Source organism: Alexandromys fortis, unplaced genomic scaffold (genome assembly GCF_014885135.2).
Source record: "Alexandromys fortis isolate MF-2015 unplaced genomic scaffold, M_Fortis_MF-2015_v1.1 scaffold_38, whole genome shotgun sequence".
Lineage (NCBI taxonomy): Eukaryota > Metazoa > Chordata > Mammalia > Rodentia > Cricetidae > Alexandromys > Alexandromys fortis.
The window spans coordinates 12,260,278-12,278,746 of NW_026067916.1; the positions used below are offsets into that span (position 1 = coordinate 12,260,278).

The 18,469-nt window shown below is 46.6% G+C and overlaps 2 protein-coding genes across 4 annotated transcripts in view; one reads left to right on the top strand and one right to left on the bottom strand.

Annotated features, from left to right (window-relative positions):
• Window positions 1–18,469, bottom strand: part of Fbxl13 (F-box and leucine rich repeat protein 13) — a 159,401-nt gene that overhangs the window by 45,789 nt on the left and 95,143 nt on the right. The window contains exon 12 of the mRNA XM_050139741.1: window positions 17,818–17,947. Coding sequence (XP_049995698.1) covers window positions 17,818–17,947 — 130 coding nt within the window. The remainder of the gene's footprint in view (window positions 1–17,817; window positions 17,948–18,469) is intronic.
• Window positions 17,585–18,469, top strand: part of Lrrc17 (leucine rich repeat containing 17) — a 51,281-nt gene continuing 50,396 nt past the window's right edge. The window contains exon 1 of one of the 3 annotated variants that reach the window (XM_050139736.1): window positions 17,585–17,877. The gene's annotated coding sequence lies outside the window, so the exon portion shown is untranslated. Of the gene's footprint in view, window positions 17,878–18,032; window positions 18,174–18,469 lie in introns of those variants that run through there. The other 2 variants (XM_050139732.1, XM_050139733.1) reach the window with 2 other exon arrangements.

Genomic DNA, 18,469 nt, shown 5'->3' on the forward strand with positions numbered 1-18,469 from the left:
AGCCTGGTCCTCCTCGAGGCACACTTTACAGTCTGAGGTTCACCCACACCATGATAGTGCAGGCTGGACGCTGCCAGGGAGGGGCTCTGTCTGTCTGTTTCCTTTAGACAGGGCAGGAAGAGGTGCGAATGCTGGCCCGGGCTCCAGCAGCAAGACGCTTAGTAGATAGACAGAGAGGAAATGTCATAAAGCCAAAAGGAGGCATTCCGTATTCTTGCCATGGATTTCTGACTGAGTTTTTCGTGACTTCTTCCAGGGAAGATAAACAAACTGTAAACAGTCGGAGGACAGAGGCGGGAGGAAGGATTCTGGGCCTGGAGTCAGCAAAGCTGGGCTCTCTGGCCCGCCCCTTTCTCACGCAGCGGTGCCCGTAAGAGCTTGGCTCACCCGGTGCCCAGCCACATCCCATCATACGGAGTCTTGTTGGTCTTCTGGATACAAGTGATCCCCACAGAAAACAGAGGGACGGGGGCCCTGAAAACTCCCCACAGCGCACTCCTCGCAGGGCAAATACAAAACAAGGCGTGGTGTGTCAGAGACCGGTTCCTTATCCACTCCTCGCAGGAGCTGTCTCCAGTGCCGAGCCCGAGGAGTGAGGGACCGAAGGCTCGTCAGCAGTTCGGTTTGTGTGAGCCTAGTCCATGGCCACTCCTCCCTAGAGCCCCACAGGCGGCTCTGTTGTTTCTGACAGTTCTGAGTTCACTCTCTTTCTTTCAACTCGCAGCACTGTTATCTGGCTTCTAAGGAGCAGATAAACAACATTTTCCCCTGGAAACACATTCGTGACAAGATTTTCCAAAAGGGGAGGAAAGGGATGGAGCGAGAGCGCCCATAGCCAGAAGCTTGGTGCTGTCGCCCCCAGGACTAGTCTCTGGAGAAGGCAGTGGGGAGGAACCTCTGAGGAGGAGGCGGCTTCGGCTTTGTCCTGGCACCAGGCACTGAGAGTCTCCACGAAGTTTATAGTACGATATCCAAAAAGATGTTTGGCTAATAGTTTATGGCTCAAATACTTCTGCCAGAGTCTTTTAGGCAAAGCAATCACGGTTACTTTCTCTTCACTAAAAGAATGGGAGTGTAAATCTGAAGCTGGGATTTTCTCTTTAAAATAAGGAGAAAGTAGAAACACCATGTTCAAATCCGCGGCTTCCGCACAGCGATGACTTCGTCTTCTAAGGGGTGGCAGCTCCCCTTTGCCTCCGTGCCCTTTCCCTCACCCAGGGGTGCTCCAAGCTCCTGTCCCAGCAGACACCGTGGCTTCCCAGCTGCTAACGGAGCAGACCAGCTACCTGCCTGTCTCATATACACAGGCAGAGGGCCGTGTGTGGAGAAAAGGTGGCCATTAGCCATGTGAATGGGGCAGAGCACCACGGCTGGGTAGAGGTCAGGGTGATCGCACTATGACAATCTCCCACTAAGCTTCCGTGTTCCACGCCTTTTCCCTGTGTCTCAGCATCAGTGTGCTCGGCAACACACACACGATGTACGTATGTGCGGGGCCAGACACGCCTCGACAGACATGCCCAGCTTAAGCAGATGTGGCCTTTGCAGCTGTTTCTGTCATTCTTTCAGCACCGTAGCCAATAACTAATTAGGAAAACGATGACTTTGGGTGGGTCCTTAGATCCTCCACAGCCTCTTCGTGACCCCAAGGGAGCATGGCTTAGCTAGAAGAATTTATCGGAGAAGAAAAGAGGTTCCCCAGCTATCAGGGAACCCACTTCCCTGCGTCCAGCTGCAGCCCACAGCTCTCGCTCTGTCTTCTTCGGAACCTGCCCACACGTGTTTATTAATCCCTCTGAGAAACACGTACAGGGTCTTAGCCATCAATGGCTCCTATACAATACGGCACAAGCCTGATAGAGTATGGCCCAACAAAAGATTTTTAATAGACCAAGTGATTGCTGAATAAATTGTTTATACAATGTAAATCATAACCGGGGAGTGTTAATATGGCCAGTTAAAGATTGATATATTTATCAAAACATTTGAATAATCACAAATTTTTTTTTAAAAAAATAGCTTTATTTTTCGAATGTGGGTGAAGAACTAGAATGAGCAGATGCCAGGAGAGCAAGCATGCTCGCCAATACTGCACTGGCTGGGCCATGACTCAGAGCTCCGCTCAGCCAGGAACAGGCTGGCCCGTCTTGACCCTGTTCCTTGTTGTTGAGCAGAGTTTCTTATTCTTTCCCTCGTCCAGTGGCCGAGTTGATCATAGCTTTCCCTGTGTTACAATGGAGCAGAGCTGTCTTTCCTCAACAACTAAGGAAACCACGGTGCTTCCTCCTTACAGCAATGCTCAGAGCTCGCCCACACTGACTAAGCTGGATGGTGGCTCCGAGCTACAGCGTAAACCCTGGGCTCCATTCTTACCCAGAGATCAAAACAGAGTTTCTGAAGAGCTTGTGAACTCCGTGTGATGAAGAGAGGAGGAGAAACATCAGCTAAGTGTGGTTTCCAAAATGAGTGAACTCTCAGCTGATGGAGAGTTGCTGCCAGTTGTCTCGTTTGCACTACATAATTTAGTCTAAAGTCCTTCACACATTTTCCCTGTGAGAATCTTCTATGAATCAGTAGGTGTTAGGGTGCACATTGGTTATGGCTCACTCCCTTCTCACTACGGCCGAGACAGTCCTATAAAACAAGTAATTGCATGAGCACCAATTGAACGTTACAAGCCTGATTTAGAAGACAAATGAAAAGATTTTTATAACCCATATTTTTTTTCAGTACAATGGAGCTGTAGTTCTGGAAGGATTAGGTTGAATTATTTCTCCTAAGAGCTGAGCTATGACCAGCAATAGCTTACCTTTTGACTGTTTTTTTCTGACTTAGGGTTCTTCTAGAAGCCAATACTCCTATCAAATGACACTTAAGACCATATTGGTTTTTTAAATCCAAAAGGCAACTTTAAAATTATAACCCAAGTATCACTTCAAATTTTACAACTGAGTTTAGTCTTCAGTATCACGAAGATACTCGTCTGTCTAGACATCTTCTGTGTGATCATGAGCATTTCCGTGTTGTGTGAAGCTGGCTCATACCACTTAAAAAAGCAAGGTAAATTTGATTGTTTTTTTAAAAAAAATAATTGTTCAGACTTTCATTTTCAGGAATTCTACAAGCTGACTGTTAAACACAGACATTTAAAGTATATTAAACACAAAGGTAGTGTATAGTCAAACTCGTCACTCCATGTCACTTTGATCACACATCACCATTATCTGAGCTTATGGGGACACATATGTCTGTTGTCTTTCACAATGACAGTATCATATAATGGGGGCTATACACCTCCTCCCTTCCAAGATCTCCTCCCAGCATTCTCCCATTGCAACTGAAAATAGGCCACTGTGAGAATATTCACACCACAAAATTCAGCAAACATGAACAAGCATAGTGTTCCCCATTCGTGATGATTGGAATGAGAATGGTCCCATGGGCTCATATGTTTGAATATTTGGTCCTCAGCTGTGGAACTGTTTGGGAAGGACTGGGCAGTAGGACTTAGTCCTCAGCTGATGGAACTGTTTGGAAAGGACTGGGCAGTAGGACTTAGTCCTCAGCTGATGGAACTGTTTGGAAAGGACTGGGCAGTAAGACTTGGTCCTCAGCTGATGGAACTGTTTGGAAAGGACTGGGCAGTAAGACTTGGTCCTCAGCTGATGGAACTGTTTGGAAAGGACTGGGCAGTATGACTTGGTCCTCAGCTGATGGAACTGTTTGGAAAGGACTGGGCAGTATGACTTGGTCCTCAGCTGATGGAACTGTTTGGAAAGGACTGGGCAGTAGGACTGGTCCTCAGCTGATGGAACTGTTTGGGAAGGATGGGCATTATGACTTTGTTGGACAATATGTGTCACTAGGTATAGGAAGAAGTTTCTGTTCTGACTGATCCAAAATAACCTCCACTCAAGGTCTTAATATAAATGATAAGTGTTCATCCAATTGCTCAGGCTTGTTACGAACTAACTCATGCACCTAAATTAACCCAAATTTCATATCTATTCTTTGACAAGCAGGTAGCTGAATGTGGCGGTGTTGTTCATGTGGCTCTGCTTTAGAATCAGGAAGGATATTCAAGTGGACTTGGTTAAGGAAAGCCTCGAATGCTAGGCATGTGGCAGGGGAATCCCCACACAGAATCCCTGAGCATCGCATGGAGCCGAGAAAGTGAAGCCTGGGTTGCATTGGCAGCCTCAAGATGTTAGCAGTACCAAAGCTGTGGGATACCTGCTGAGGAAAAGACAGAGAGAAAGAGTAGGGAGATGACGGAGAGAAAACTGGCGAGAGAGAGAGAGAGAGAGAGAGAGAGAGAGAGAGAGAGAGAGAGAAGGGGAAGGGGAGGGAAGGAGACAGAGATGAAAGGAAATCCATTCCCATTCCCGCTTTGCTTAGGTAACACCCATTGCACTTAGTGTACTGGCTGGCGTGTGTCAACTTGACGTGAGCTAGAGTCATCAGAGAGGAAGGAGCCTCAATCGAGGGAATGCCTCCTTGAGATCCTTCTGTAAGCCTTTTTCCTCTATTAGTGATCAGTGGGGGAGGGCCCAGCCCATGGTGAGTGGTCCCATCCCTGGGCTGGTGGTCCTGAATTCTATCTGAGCAAGCCATGGGAAGCAAGTCAGTGAGCAGCTCCCCTCCAGGGCCTCTGCATCAGTTCCTGCCTCCGGGATCCTGCCCTGACTTCCTTCAGTGATGGACAGCAATGCTGGAGTGTAAGCTGAATAATAAACCCTTTCCTCTCCATCTGGGTTTCTGGTCTTGGTGCCTCATTGCAACAGTGGAAACTGTAACTAAGATATAAACATCTATCACTGGGCGTGCCTAGGCTTCTTCTCGCCTCTCCCACAAACTGCAGGGGCAAGGAGACCCTTCCATGATTTCCATCTCTCTGAAAGACTGGAGTTGCGAAGAACTGAATTGGCCAGGAAGCCTTCCAAGTTGCTGTGTGTTTCTTTAACTTACATGGGCCTCATAGGAGTTAACCATGCAGAACTGTTGATAAGCCGTTACTGAGCCTCATTTGAACACTTCTGGGACATTGTCTCTGTTTTTGCTGATATGTGTCATATAACTGACATATGATTTTAGGAATGCTTTCATTTTAGCATTTCATCATTTCCAACGCCCTTCCCTGACTCTGCAACTGTAAACACGTCAGACTTAGCCCTCACCAAGAGAACCTCTTTTTTTTTATTTATTAAAGATTTCTGTCTCTTCCCCGCCACCGCCTCCCATTTCCCTCCCCCTCCCCCAACCAAGTCCCCCTCCCTCGTCCCCCCCAACAGCCATCAGGGCTCCCCCCCCTGTGGGAAGTCCAAGGACCACCCACCTCCATCCAGGTCTAGTAAGGTGAGCATCCAAACTGCCTAGGCTCACACAAAGCCAGTATGTGCAGTAGGATCAAAAACCCATTGCCATTGTTCTTGAGTTCTCAGTAGTCCTCATTGTCCGCTGACCGTAAAAGGCTAATCAACCCAATTATAAAATGGGGCACTGAGCTGAACAGAGAATTCTCAACAGAAGAAGTTCAAATGGCCAAAAGACACTTAAGGTCATGCTCAACTTCCTTAGCAATCAGGGAAATGCAAATCAAGACAACTTTAAGATACCATCTTACACCTGTCAGAATGGCTAAAATAAAAAACACCAAAGAGAACCTCTTTAAGCAGGCTGAACCCTCAGTGAACCTCAGGCCTCCTGAGGTTCTGCCTGAAGCACCTGGCTAGCCATACCTGGAAGCTGTCTTTAGCTTAGATCATCGATTCCTCGGATACTGATTTAAAAACTTACTTCATGTCATGAATTGTATCACATACTTAGAATATGGGCATGCATCCAAATATGGTAAAACCCCTACCGTCAGAGACCTCTGAGGAAATCAGGAGAACAAGCAGAACACTGAATACGGAGAACGTACAAGGCTATTGGATACAAAGGCGAGCGTAATGGAGACACAACAATAGAAACGTGTGGTGAGGCCTAGACCGTGTGGGGATGGGACGAAGGAGAGGTACCCAGCCTCTCTACAGTCTGATAACAGTCCTGAAGGGTTAATTAGGGCTCACTGTGGGTGGAGGGCGGTACAAGAGTGTTTGGACAGAGCCTGGAAGAGGAAGTCAGCACAACAGCTAAGGCTGGAAAGAAGAACGGGGAAGCCCAGGACACACATCCCACGCAAGCTCTCCTTTGGCCCGTTTACTCATCCCGCTGATACAGATACTGATACAGATACTCCGTGTAAACTGGAATCCCAGTGCAAGCTCCCCCATCCCCCCGTGACCCCTCGCCACACGTTTGGAGCAGCTAGGTTTCGGGGGAGCTTGGCAGCCCCAGTCCTCCTCCCAGCATGGCTGTGGTTGTTCTGCGATGCACAGCTGGAAACGACAAACCTGCAGGGGAAGTGGTCACCGCAGAACAATGTGGACAGGGAGCACTTGCAGAAATGCTGTTCAGATAAAGGAAAAGAAAAGCCAGGACTCTTGGCCTCCCGGCCGCACTTTCCCAAGCACAGAAGGACTCCTCTGTCCTCTGAATTGATCTACACATATTTTATGTTTTGAAATGTGGACAGAACCGAGACCATATCTGGAGCTGAAATGGACTGGGATCATCTCTTTGAAGCGTGGTGCCCGTGCTTTAAAAGCCATTTTATTCACCTATTAGTCATTTATGGGGATGTTGGAGAAAGACTTAGCGGAAGTTAACTGTGGCTATCTGCGGAATCAGCACTCTAGGCAGGGAAAACAGCCAGCGCGAAACCCCAAGGGCCGGAGCTCATCTGTAAAGCAGAGCGAGGAGGCCAGCGTTGTTGGGGCAGAACTGGCAAGACAGTCAGAAAAATGATGTCAGAGAGGCAACCAGAGGACACAGTGCCCGCGCAGGCCTTCACGGCCTCCCGAGGCTGTGTTTTACGGAGTCGGTGGGAAGCGGAGGAAGGACACTGTGTTGAGAACAGCCATGCAGAAGGCGGGGTGAGAGCAGCAAGACCAGCTCGGAAGAAACAATACCGAAATCCATGGAAGAAATAGGGCAGGCCTGTGCAAACGGTGTGGGGGGCCGAAGGCCAGATCGATTCCGTGTGGTTGGTGGACCAGACTTCATGCTTTCACAGAAAACAGGGTCAAGGGTACCATCTCTGTCTGGCAGGGCCACAGTAACAGTACAAACAGAACGCACCCTTCCCCAGTTCCAGAGGCTGAGGTTTGAGCCGACAATCCCCAGGGCTGAGTCAGTCCATCAAGGCAGGATCCTCTCCAGATCTTTCTCTCTGTCCTACTGGGAGCTCCCCTCACCTTCCTAGACTCTTCCTGTTTGTGTGTCCATACCCAATTTTTTATTTCTTATAAGGCTATCAGTCATACTAGACCAGGGCCCCATGACTTCACCCTAATTGGATTTGCACTGATTCTATTCCCAGATAAGGCCTTGTCTAGGGTGCCTGGGGTTGGGACTTCAATATATGAATTTGCTGGTTACCTAATTCAATCTGTAACAGATGACACCAACGTCCTCAGCCTAAATAACTAGAGAGAGCTGTCATTGGCTGAGAGAAAGGCGGCTACGGTACAGTGAGGTATTACTTCTAGAGCCGGAATATGTTCCCTAAGATGTAAGAATTCAAGGCAGAAGTGTTAGCGCAAGCCTATAGACCTAACACTTGAAAGGCTGAGGCAGAAGAACTACCATGGGTTTAAGGACAGCCTGAGCTACAGAGTAATACTCTGTCTTAAAAACGAAACAAAATAAATAAATAAAGGAAGGGAGGGAGGGAGGGAGGGAGGGAGGGAGGGAGGGAGGGAGGGAGGGAGAGAGAGCGCGAGCGAGCGAGCCGGGCGGTGGGGCGCACACCTTTAATCCCAGCATTCAGGAGGCAGAGGCAGGCGGATATCTGTGAGTTCGAGGCCAGCCTGGTCTACAAGAGCTAGTTCCAGGACAGGCTCCAAAGCTACAGAAAAACCCTGTCTTGACCCCCCCCCCTAAAAAAAATCTGTGAGTACAAAATGCAACAGGAAACTGGCTCTGAGACATATTTCATATATAGAATATACATACAGCTTTACAGATACAGAAACACAAGCACTCCTGTACACATTACATGCATGAGTGTACAGAGTATGTACGTGGAATATTTATATGTTTATACAAGAGGCAGGAAGATCTCTGAGTCTGATGCCAGCCTGGTTTACAGAGTTGGTTCTAGGATAGTCAGGGCTACACAGAGAAATCCTGTCTCAAAAAAAAAAAAAAAAAAAAAAAAAGATAGTAAAGGAAGTAACTTAGGAAATATTGTCAGAAACAAACTCAACAGCATATTATCATTTCTGAGTATTAAAATAAACATGCGTGGGGCTACACTGTAAAATACACAAGCACACAGACATTTAAGGACCCAGATAACGTTGGGAGGTGGCTTGCGGGGAGGATGGCAGTGGATAAAGGCATGAGTCGGATGTGAGCGCCAGGCACGGCCAGAGGAGGGGAGTCGCCGGGAGCTGAGGAATGGGGTTTAGTCAGCTCTTACTATCTGAGTTCCAAAATAAACAAAACAAAGAAAACATAGATCTATTATGAAACAAAAATAGAAATCCTAGCTTATGTTTCTTCCCATGGGTGCTTTTTCTTCACTGCACAAAGCTACAGGGGAAACATCTGAAACTTGTCTTCTTAGCTCCTTTCAAAGAGAGTAGCCACATGTAAAAACTCCTTAGCTATTCCTGACAGTTTGATATGAGTCTCCCAAAACACAAGGATGCAGGAACTCTTCTTACCATGGGGACATGAAAGACTGAAATATTTCCTGTCAAATCCCAAGAATGAAGGACTACCTAAGAAGTCCACTCCCTCCCACCCCCCATAAGACACTGAAGGTTAGTGTTATTACGGAAATAAATGACCCGGATGAGCATAGAGAGGAACTAGAAGACCCACAGCCTTTGTGTCGCTGTAGAAACCACATCTCTGGCTTTTCTAGGGGGGAAAAAGGTGCTGGGATTGGCTCGACCGGTTCAGAACATTAACAATACCAACTAAAGCTATGTATACCCGATGAGCCAGCCTTTCACTCCTACTTATACGCAACAGAAATTTATTGCAATATGCATACATTTGCACACACATGTGCACATACACATGCACACGTACATACACACGCACACACGTGAGCCCATGCACACACATACACAGATGCACATGCACACACATGCACACACACATATACACACGCGCGCACACTCACACATGCACACGTACACACACGTGCCACACACATGCACACCTACACACACGCTCATGCACAAACACACGCCAATGCACATGTGAGCACATGCGTACACACTCACACATGCACACATACACACACTCACACACACATGCACACATACACACACATGATCACGCACACACATGCACACGTACACACACTAAAACATGCACACGTACACACGCGTGAGCACACACATGCACATGTACACTCACACACGTACACGTACACACATGCGTGCACACACGCACATGCCTGTACACACGTGAGCACACACAGCTGTCAGAGAAGGCCCTCTATCTAACCCAGTCAGGTCTCAGTGCCATGTGATGCTCTTGTTCACTTTTTACTCTTTGGGCTTTTGGGGGGTTGTGGGGGGCCCACCCCCCAGCTCCCAGATAAATCACCTGAAGGCTTATACTTTCTTATAAATGCCCGGCCTTAGCTTGGCTAATTTCTTGCCAAGTTTTCTTAACTGAAATAAATCATCCCAACTACCTTTAGCCTCTGGGCTTTTCCCTTGTCTTACTGCTTTGTCTTACTTCACTCTTACTCTGTAGCTGGCTGGGGGCTGGGTTTCCGGGTGGCTGCCCCCCATGTCCTCCTCCCCCGTTCCTCACTGCTCCTCCTCTTCCTCCGTTCTCCTATTTATTCTCTCTGCCTGCCAGCCCCACCTGTCCTTGCTCCTGCCTCGCTATTGGCTGTCCATCTCTTCATTAGATCATCAGGTGTTTTAGACAGGCAAAGAATCACAGCTTCACAGAGTTAAACAAAAGTCACACAGCCTAAAATGATATTCCCCAATATGTCAGCACCAGCAAAGCAGAAAGCAGCCTCGGTGCAGCTTCTGCAGTGTTGGGGACCACTGGTGGGTCCCCTCTTGCTATCTGTGATCACATGTCTAACGAGAAGGTTCGGCTGGGCTTACAGCCTGAGGACATCCGGTCCATCCTGGTGGGCAGGCAGGGTGGCCGACCACTCAGGGGCCCCAGAGTCTGTGACGGCTGCATGCTCACATTTGAACAGAAACAGAAGACATAAGCAGCTGGGCTGTACCTCAAGGCCCACCCCACCTCGCCCTCGGAGACCCACTTCTCCCGATTAAGTCCTCTCTCCCAAAGGTTCCACAACCTTCCACAACAGGGGCCACCAGCTGGGAACGAGTCCGTGGGGGCCCTTTTCTATCCAAACAGCAGCGGCCACAGTGCGTCCGAAGCAGACTTAGGTGGTGGTGGAAGGTGAGCTTGTGCAGACCCACGTGGAGTTACAGCTTTTCCCTTCAGCCTTGGCAATCTTGTCGTTAAATTGAGAGATGTTTTTTATTTTACCAAAAGAAAACCCTGAATTCGGGCTCAAAATAAAATAAATTTGGTCACTGCTTTGATAACCGCAGCTTAAAGAAGAGTCAGTGTCATTCAACAAAGACTAAGGGCCGATGATGGCGCTGTATGATATCTGTGAATGGGGAGTCACGGCAGAAGCTGGGTCCGTGACACGTGCAGCGTGGGATGCTGCAGAACCCAATTACAATCTCTCCTACAGAGCCATCCCCTACCCAGATCTGTCAGACCTAATACCCTGATAAATCACAGAGGCATTAACCCAAGAAAACCCTCTTCTCCTCCACCAGCAGCCGAGACTGGCATCAGACAGCCCCTGAGAGTTCTCCACGGTGCTGCAGCTGCTAACTCACGTCCCCACCAGTGCGCTGGAGAAGACCGGGCTGTGCCTGTTTGTTCTCCTGTTGCTGTAGAAATGTCACAAAACTGCACTGGCACACTGAATCGGGATAACCTAGATCTGTGTTCATCAGCATACGCCATGTGACAGCGACTTTGCCTGTCCTCTACCATCTTGTTCCCCCACTGTCTCTCGGACTGCGCCCTTCTTCTCCCCAGCATTTTATTTATTTATTTATTAAAGATTTCTGTCTCTTCCCCACCTCTGCTTCCCCTTTCCCTCCCCCTCCCCCCATCCAGTCCCCCTCCCTCGTCAGCCCAAAGAGCAATCAGGGTTCCTCGCCCTGTGGGAAGTCCAAGGACCTCCCACCTCCATCCAGGTCTAGTAAGGTGAGCATCCAAACTGCCTAGGCTTCTCCCCAGCATTTTCAAGTTGGCTTTCCCACCTAGCTTCATTCTGTCTTGCTTTCCTATTAACTAATGAGAGCAATATATATTCACAGTGTACAAATGGAGTATCTCATAGTAGGTAAGGCCATAAGGGATTTCACCACAGGCTGGTGATGAGTAGTAATTAAATATATAAAAACTAGAACAGAATACTAGGCAGCTACTGAAGTTATCGCTAAATATTTAATGCAGAAGAAAGCTGTATACTTTATAAGATATTAAATGAAAGTTGTGTACTCTATAACATACATTTTAATTTAAAGAAATGTAGACATGTATACAGAGAATAGCAGAAAGCTATGCCATGAGATACTTATAGAATTTGTTATTTGAGTGGTGAAGTTTCAAGTAGTTTAAACATACTTTTTTCTTTATATATTTTCAAATTTTCATATATTCAATAAGAAGAATCTTCCTCGAGTGAGCTGGCTCAGCAGGTAAAGGTGCATAGTGTGCCAGCCTGGCACCCTGAGTTCAAATGCTGGGACCCACATGGTAGAAAGAGAAGCGACTTCACCAAATATCCTCTGACCTACACATGCACACGCGCACACACACACACACACACACACACTGTAGCAAGTGTGCATCCACCTCCTACATCTCACAAAACACACACACACACAATTTAATAATAATTAGAAGTCAAAAATCTTATAACTAGAATGGATAATTTCAATGGCAAGGCAAGGCTATACATTTCTCCTAGCCAACAAAAAGAGCAGAGGGCTCCCTTGATTTGGCGCTGGTTGTGCAGGGAGACTTTTGAGAAAAGGCGCTGAGCAGGGACAGAAGGGGACAGCATGGACAATCCTGTATCCATCAGAAGAGCAATCCCATCCCTTCATGCACCTAGACTGCTTATCCAGTCCACAAAGAACGAGGAACGTTCCTGAAGCATACGGAACTGACTTCGCTCTGCACCACAGCTCCCATTGCATAGCTGTTTTCTCTCACATGTATGACTAAAGTTCTTTCCTGATACATTTAAGCTTCATCCCTGCCTTACTGTGTGTCAATCCCAAGTGTTTTTCTTTCCTGTTCTTCCCTTGCTATGCCTGCCACGCAGCAGACACTGGCAATCACTAGTGAAAGCTGTCCAGGTGTCCTTTTGTCTGGTTAGATATTTCCTCTTGGTGTATATTCACATATAACATCTTATGGAAAAATTCTAAACATAAGAAACATATTCTAATTTCCAGGACTGTCCTGCTTAGTGCTTTTATTAACTTGGCACAAGCTTATTTGAGAAAAGAGAACCACCGCTGAGAAAATGTCTCCATAAGACTGGGCTGACGGCCAACCTGCGGGGCATTTTCTTAATTTAGTGATTGATGGGGAAGGGCCCAGCCCATCCCTAGGCTGATGGTCCTGGTGTATAAGAAAGCAGGCTGATCCATGAGGAGCATGCCAGTGAGCAGCGTCCCTCCACGGCCTCTGCATCAGCTCCGGACGCCAGGTTCCTGCCCTGCTCCCTCAGTGATGGACTGTGCTGTGCACCTGTAGGCTCAGGTAAATCCTGCTCTCCCCACGCTGCTTTTGGTCATGGTGATTTATCACAGAACTAGAAACCCTAGGCCAAAGACAGAACCTCTTTCTCCCTTCCTTCCTTCCTTCCTTCCTTCCTTCCTTCCTTCCTTCCTTCCTTCCTTCCTACTATAAATGCTCAGTCTATAAGCGAGGCTTATTACTGGCTAGCTCTTACAACTTAAATTAACCCATTATTATTAATCTCTGCATTGCCATGTGGATTGTGGCTGAAGCTGTCCTCCAGCATGTCTCCTGCTGACCCCCTGACTTCGCTCTCCCCCTTCCCAGGATTCTTGGTTTACATCCTCCACCTACCCTCATTCTGTCAGCTATGGGCCAGTCAGCTTATTCATTAACCAATCATGGCAACAAATATTTGCAGTGTGAAAAGAGATCATTCCACAGCATCCCCCCCCTTTTTTCTGTCTAATTAAAAAGAAAGGTTTCAACTTTAACACAGTAAGACTACATACAACAAAAACAGTTACCAAGTAAGAATTGCCGTTACAATATCCAGTCCATTTTTTTTTGTCGAAATTAGAGATAATATTCTATTGTCTATCTTTATCTTGGCGAGTTTAAAGTTTTACATCTAATTTGCCATTTTAATCATAATTAATGAAAACTATGATTATAACTATCTAGTCTTCAATTCCATCAGAGCCCCCAGAAGGGTGAAATTTTCCTAATGATAGGGACATCAGGCTAGAGAGTCACCCAGAGTTCCCCAGTAACACTGAGGCATCCACCTTTGGCCTACAGGCCTAGCATCTCTGACAGACTTTCCTGTGAAACACGGAACTTTGAAGGACTGTCCTACCTTGTCTAGGCAAAGTTCAGTCATTGCCTTTCTTGTGTCCTACTGGTCCCGTTCAGACAGTAGTTGTTAGTAATTGAGACAAGGGCAGTTTCTTTGGTAAGTTTTTGTCATAAAGAAAGCGAACTCCATATGGAGTTTCTTTGACGCCCATCATCTTCTCTGAAGTAAATTGGTACTGAAAGGAACAGATGTGTCTCACTGTCATGAAAAGCCTTACATTATTAAAAATATTAAAAACCATATTCTGTAGGTCTTCGAAGTGTTTGAAGAATATCTATCTAAATTTATCTGTGAGTGACCTTGAAAACATATCCAACATGACTATAGGCGTAACTGTTATAGATGACTATTAATTTGTATTTATACATTACATTTTAAATGAGCTGCACAAACACAATGCCCCAAACAGGAGTAGAAATGTAGATACAGTAGGTTCTAACAAAATAACCTCAAATTTGTATCAATATATAAAAATATTTTAAATAAGAATAGAAACATACATACATTAAAAAATATTAAATTTGTATCAATAAACCAAAATCCATACCAATGTGAAATATTAAAGACTAGTAGTTGCTTTTTAAGTTTAAAAGTAGATTCAATAATCTTCCCTTTTATCATACTATTTCTCTCCCATTTTTCTTTTCAGAAAAAGATCCTTGAATTTAATCTTTGTTCAGTTTTTTTTCTGACTATTACCAATAACAACTTGTAGCCAATCCCCTTCTTGTGTAATAATAAATATCCATAGCCCATCTTTTGGAATATGAGCATAGTTCTCTAAACTACTGCCTGTAGTTTGTGGGCACTGTTATCTTTGGGGGAATGTTGTGAAAACTGGGACTCTTTGGCGAGCTTGTATACAACACACAGTCTATACTTGTATTAATACAGATATGTCTGTTACCTTTAAAAGTTTGTCTTTTCAGAGCAAGGGGACCAGACACCAATAAAAATGGATGGCCCAGATGATCCAGCATCCAGAACAGTTTCAAGACTGCTGACTAGGATGAACCAGCCTCTCAGAATACTCCAGCCAAGACCTGGTAGGACCTCTTTCTAATGGAGAAAATAAGACAGTGGATTCCCAGATTCCTTATTTGAAATTCAGTGGAGGAGGCAAATAGGCAGACCTCCCGAGGGGTGGAATAACTTCTCAGAAGCACGAACATGAAGCTTGCAGGGTCCTTTGCAAAGCTACATTGCTACTCCCCCCATGAGATCGATATTTAGTGAGTGGCCCCTTTCTTACTGCAGGTGGTCCAATAGGATTCAGATTGAAATGACTCAATTCCTAGTGCCCTTGACATCAAGAATTAAATCTCTTTTGGATTCACAAACAAATAGAAATGGAGAAAGGATGAACAGAAGAAACAAACACTTGTGGTTTGAGATTTACAAAATAAAGATAATTAGGAAGAGAGTTTCAGTCCTGTGTATATGTATATAAGTATGTGCATTTGTGTTCATGTGTGCATATGTGTGCATGTTCACATGTGTGCATGTGTATGAGTGTGTGCATGTATTAGTGTTCATGCCATGTATATGTGTATGAGTGTGTACATTGTGTTCATATGTGCATGTTCACATATGTGTATGCAAGTGCACACGTGTGTGGATGTGGAGGCAAGGGGTCACCCTTGAGTACAATTCTTCAACAACCATCTTTTTTTTTTTTAACTTACTGGCCTGGCGCTCCCCTTGTATGTTGGTGAATTGGTGACTAGGTTAGCCAGGAAGGCTGCCCAGCAAGCCCGGAGATTCTCTCTCCCTGCCTCCCAGTGGTAGGGGTTGCAAGCGAGGCACGCTAACACGCGTGGCTTTTTAAAAGATGTATTTCTGGGGATTGAACCCAGGTCAGCACATGTGCAAGGTTCACTGACTGACCACATTTAAACAGCAGCTAAAGTCAACGGGCAATGGGTTACAGGTGTCGCCACATGTGTACGTGCGCATTCAGGGACATTATCAAACAGAAGAAGGGCTGCAGACCGAAGATGAGAACATGCATGCATGAGTGTGTGTGCATGAGCGTGTGTATGGTTATGTGTGTGCACAAGTATGTGTGGCTACAATAAACACCCACATGGAACCTAAGAGGAATGAGGGGTAAGGCCCACAGGTGGGGCTTAAGGTCTAGATTGAGTGGCTAGAAAAACACCAGAGGGGAGTTCGGCCAATGGAATGTGTCGAGCACAAGAAGTTATCTCTGTATTTGGAAACACTTTTCTCTGAGAGAGGAATGACTGTGCTTCCTAATTGGTCCTTGTCTAAGTTAGGGTTCTACTCTCCTCAGAAACCAAGAGATGAGACACTATCTTCTCTGATTCTTTGATGTGATTACGTCAAAGAGACAGCACCCAGATCCTGGAGGAAGACAGTCCTGTTGAAATTGGAGCGGTGGCGGGGGCTGTGTCCCCAACACCCCAGCCGCCTGCTAGCTTATGCCCAAAATAACAACACACAAACTGTATTCATTTAAAGACTGCTTGGCCCATTTCTATCTAGCCTCTTCTAGGCTAATTCTCACATATTAATTTAGCCCATTTCTAATAATGTGTGTAAGCGCCCCAAAGTGCGCTTACCAGGAAGATTCTAGCCTCCGTCCATCCTGGGTCGGAGCTGCCTGCGAGAACGGAGCCTGGCGTCCCTGCTCCAGAGAGCAGAGCTGTCGGGTCTCTCCGGGAGCAGAGCAGAGTCTGACCTCACTTCCTCTTCCTCCCAGCATCCTATTCTGTTTACTCCTCCCACCTATGTTTTAACCTATCAGGGCCAAAGAGTTTCTTTATTGCTTAACCAATGAAATCAACAGATTGATATATGACACTCCCACATCACAGTCCGAGGCTGTAAAACCATCACAAAGATATTTTCAAAGCTTTCATCTCACAGGAGGAAGAGAAAGGATGTACAGTTCCTACAGTTCCAGGTCTTCTGAATAAACGCTCTAAAAAAAGAGACACGAGAGGTCCAGGGTCAAGAAGCTATCTGAGGTGTAGCCAGACTGAGGAAGAAAAGGTTCCTCCATCTTAAGGCCTGGTCAGGGCTGAAGCACATTGCAGGCCAGTTTCCAGAAAGTTCTACACATTTCAACCTTAGCCGAGGCCTCGCTCCTTCCCTCTCCCGCCTAGAACACTGGGAAACCGCGCTCAGGCGACAGCGCATCTATGTGAGAATCCTATCCATCGGCTGCCCCATAGCTCCCGCCTCCAGGTGCTCCTAAGCTGACCTGCGCCGTAGGCTTCTGTCAGATGCACTGGTCAATTTATCTGGCCACCTAGAACTGTGGGAAGTGGGCAGGCACAAAACCTGCACAAGAGAGCCGCTGCGTGGGGCGTGAGTCTCATCTTATACAAAACAAGCCAATAAATGGTAACTACAGTGAGCTGTGGCTAGACATTCATTTCAGCTAGCTCTCACCAGGTTGTGTTACAAAGAACACAGTAAGACATCAGGATCTAAACGTGCACAGAGACATGGAAGGAAATCAGTTAAAGTATAGCTTGAATCCATGGAAACTATGGGTAGCAGGAGAAACTACAGAAAAGGCGGTAAATGCTGCGGGCCATGCCCAGTGTCTGCAGCTTTACCTGGCTTCCTGCCCAACTTCCCTAATCCCAATTCCTTCATCTTAAAGCATTTTCCATATAGACCTGAGCACAACGCAGCTTTAAACATTTGCAGCCACTGTCGTGGGACTTGTAGTATTTCACCCCTAGCCAAGCCCACGGGGACCCGACTTATCCGGAATCCTACGGTCCCCACCCCGCTGCTCTTAGCTCTGTGGAGGCTTTGGCTCTTCCTGAGCTCAGAAGTGGTCTGTGTCATCATCCCATGCGCTCTGCCTGTTTGTTGATGTGACGCGCCTGTGGACAGGAGCCAGGCGCCTATAGTAGCAACCCGGGAGAAAATGTAAGCAGCTGTGGTCGTGTAATTTAAAACCTCAGCAGAGCGTGCTGGGCTCTGTGCACGGCATTAGTGCAGCGTGCAGCACGAGGGCTGGATGCAGCTGGCTCTCGGGAGGACGTCCTCGCCCGCGGCCAGGCAGAGAAGCCTGAGACTGGGAGGCAAACCTGGGTGCAGCCGGAAAGGTCCAGATAGATGAGCTTGTGGCAGCCGTTCCCCAAGTTCAGGTACTGTAAGCCTTTGTCCGTGAACTTTCGGCAATACGCCAGGCTGAGATTCTGTAAGTTGTGGAAGTACCTGGAGTGTGGGGCAGAGAAGGGAGGAAGGAAAAGCGAAGACTTCAGCTTTTCTCCCATCTTTCCCGAGCCACTGTGACAAAGAACTAAAGCTGTGGCTCCTCCTGCCCCCTCTTTGCAAACGGTCAGCACAGTAACAATCGCTGCCTCTGCCTATGAAGTGAAGAATTTAGGACCAGAGCAGACCGTGCAAAGTTGCATTTCAAAGGAAAAGAAAGAATATCTGGGTAGGTTTTTAAGGAACTTTTAATGGAATAAGACTTTGTCTGGGGGTAGGAGGAGCCTTGCATGCACATTGTTTGAAAGTTAGATTGTTGCTGAAATCCAAGTTAGAGTTTACCTTCTTGTTTTTCACTATTACTTTTGCCAAACTAATTTGCAAAAAGTTGAGAAAGATAAACTTCTTATAAATATATAATGGAAATTAACTGTTCCAGCGTGCTGAGGATTTGGGATGGAAAGAAGGCTCCTAAAATGAGTCTGATAAGAAAATGATTAAAAAACCAGAGATTTCGACATGCAC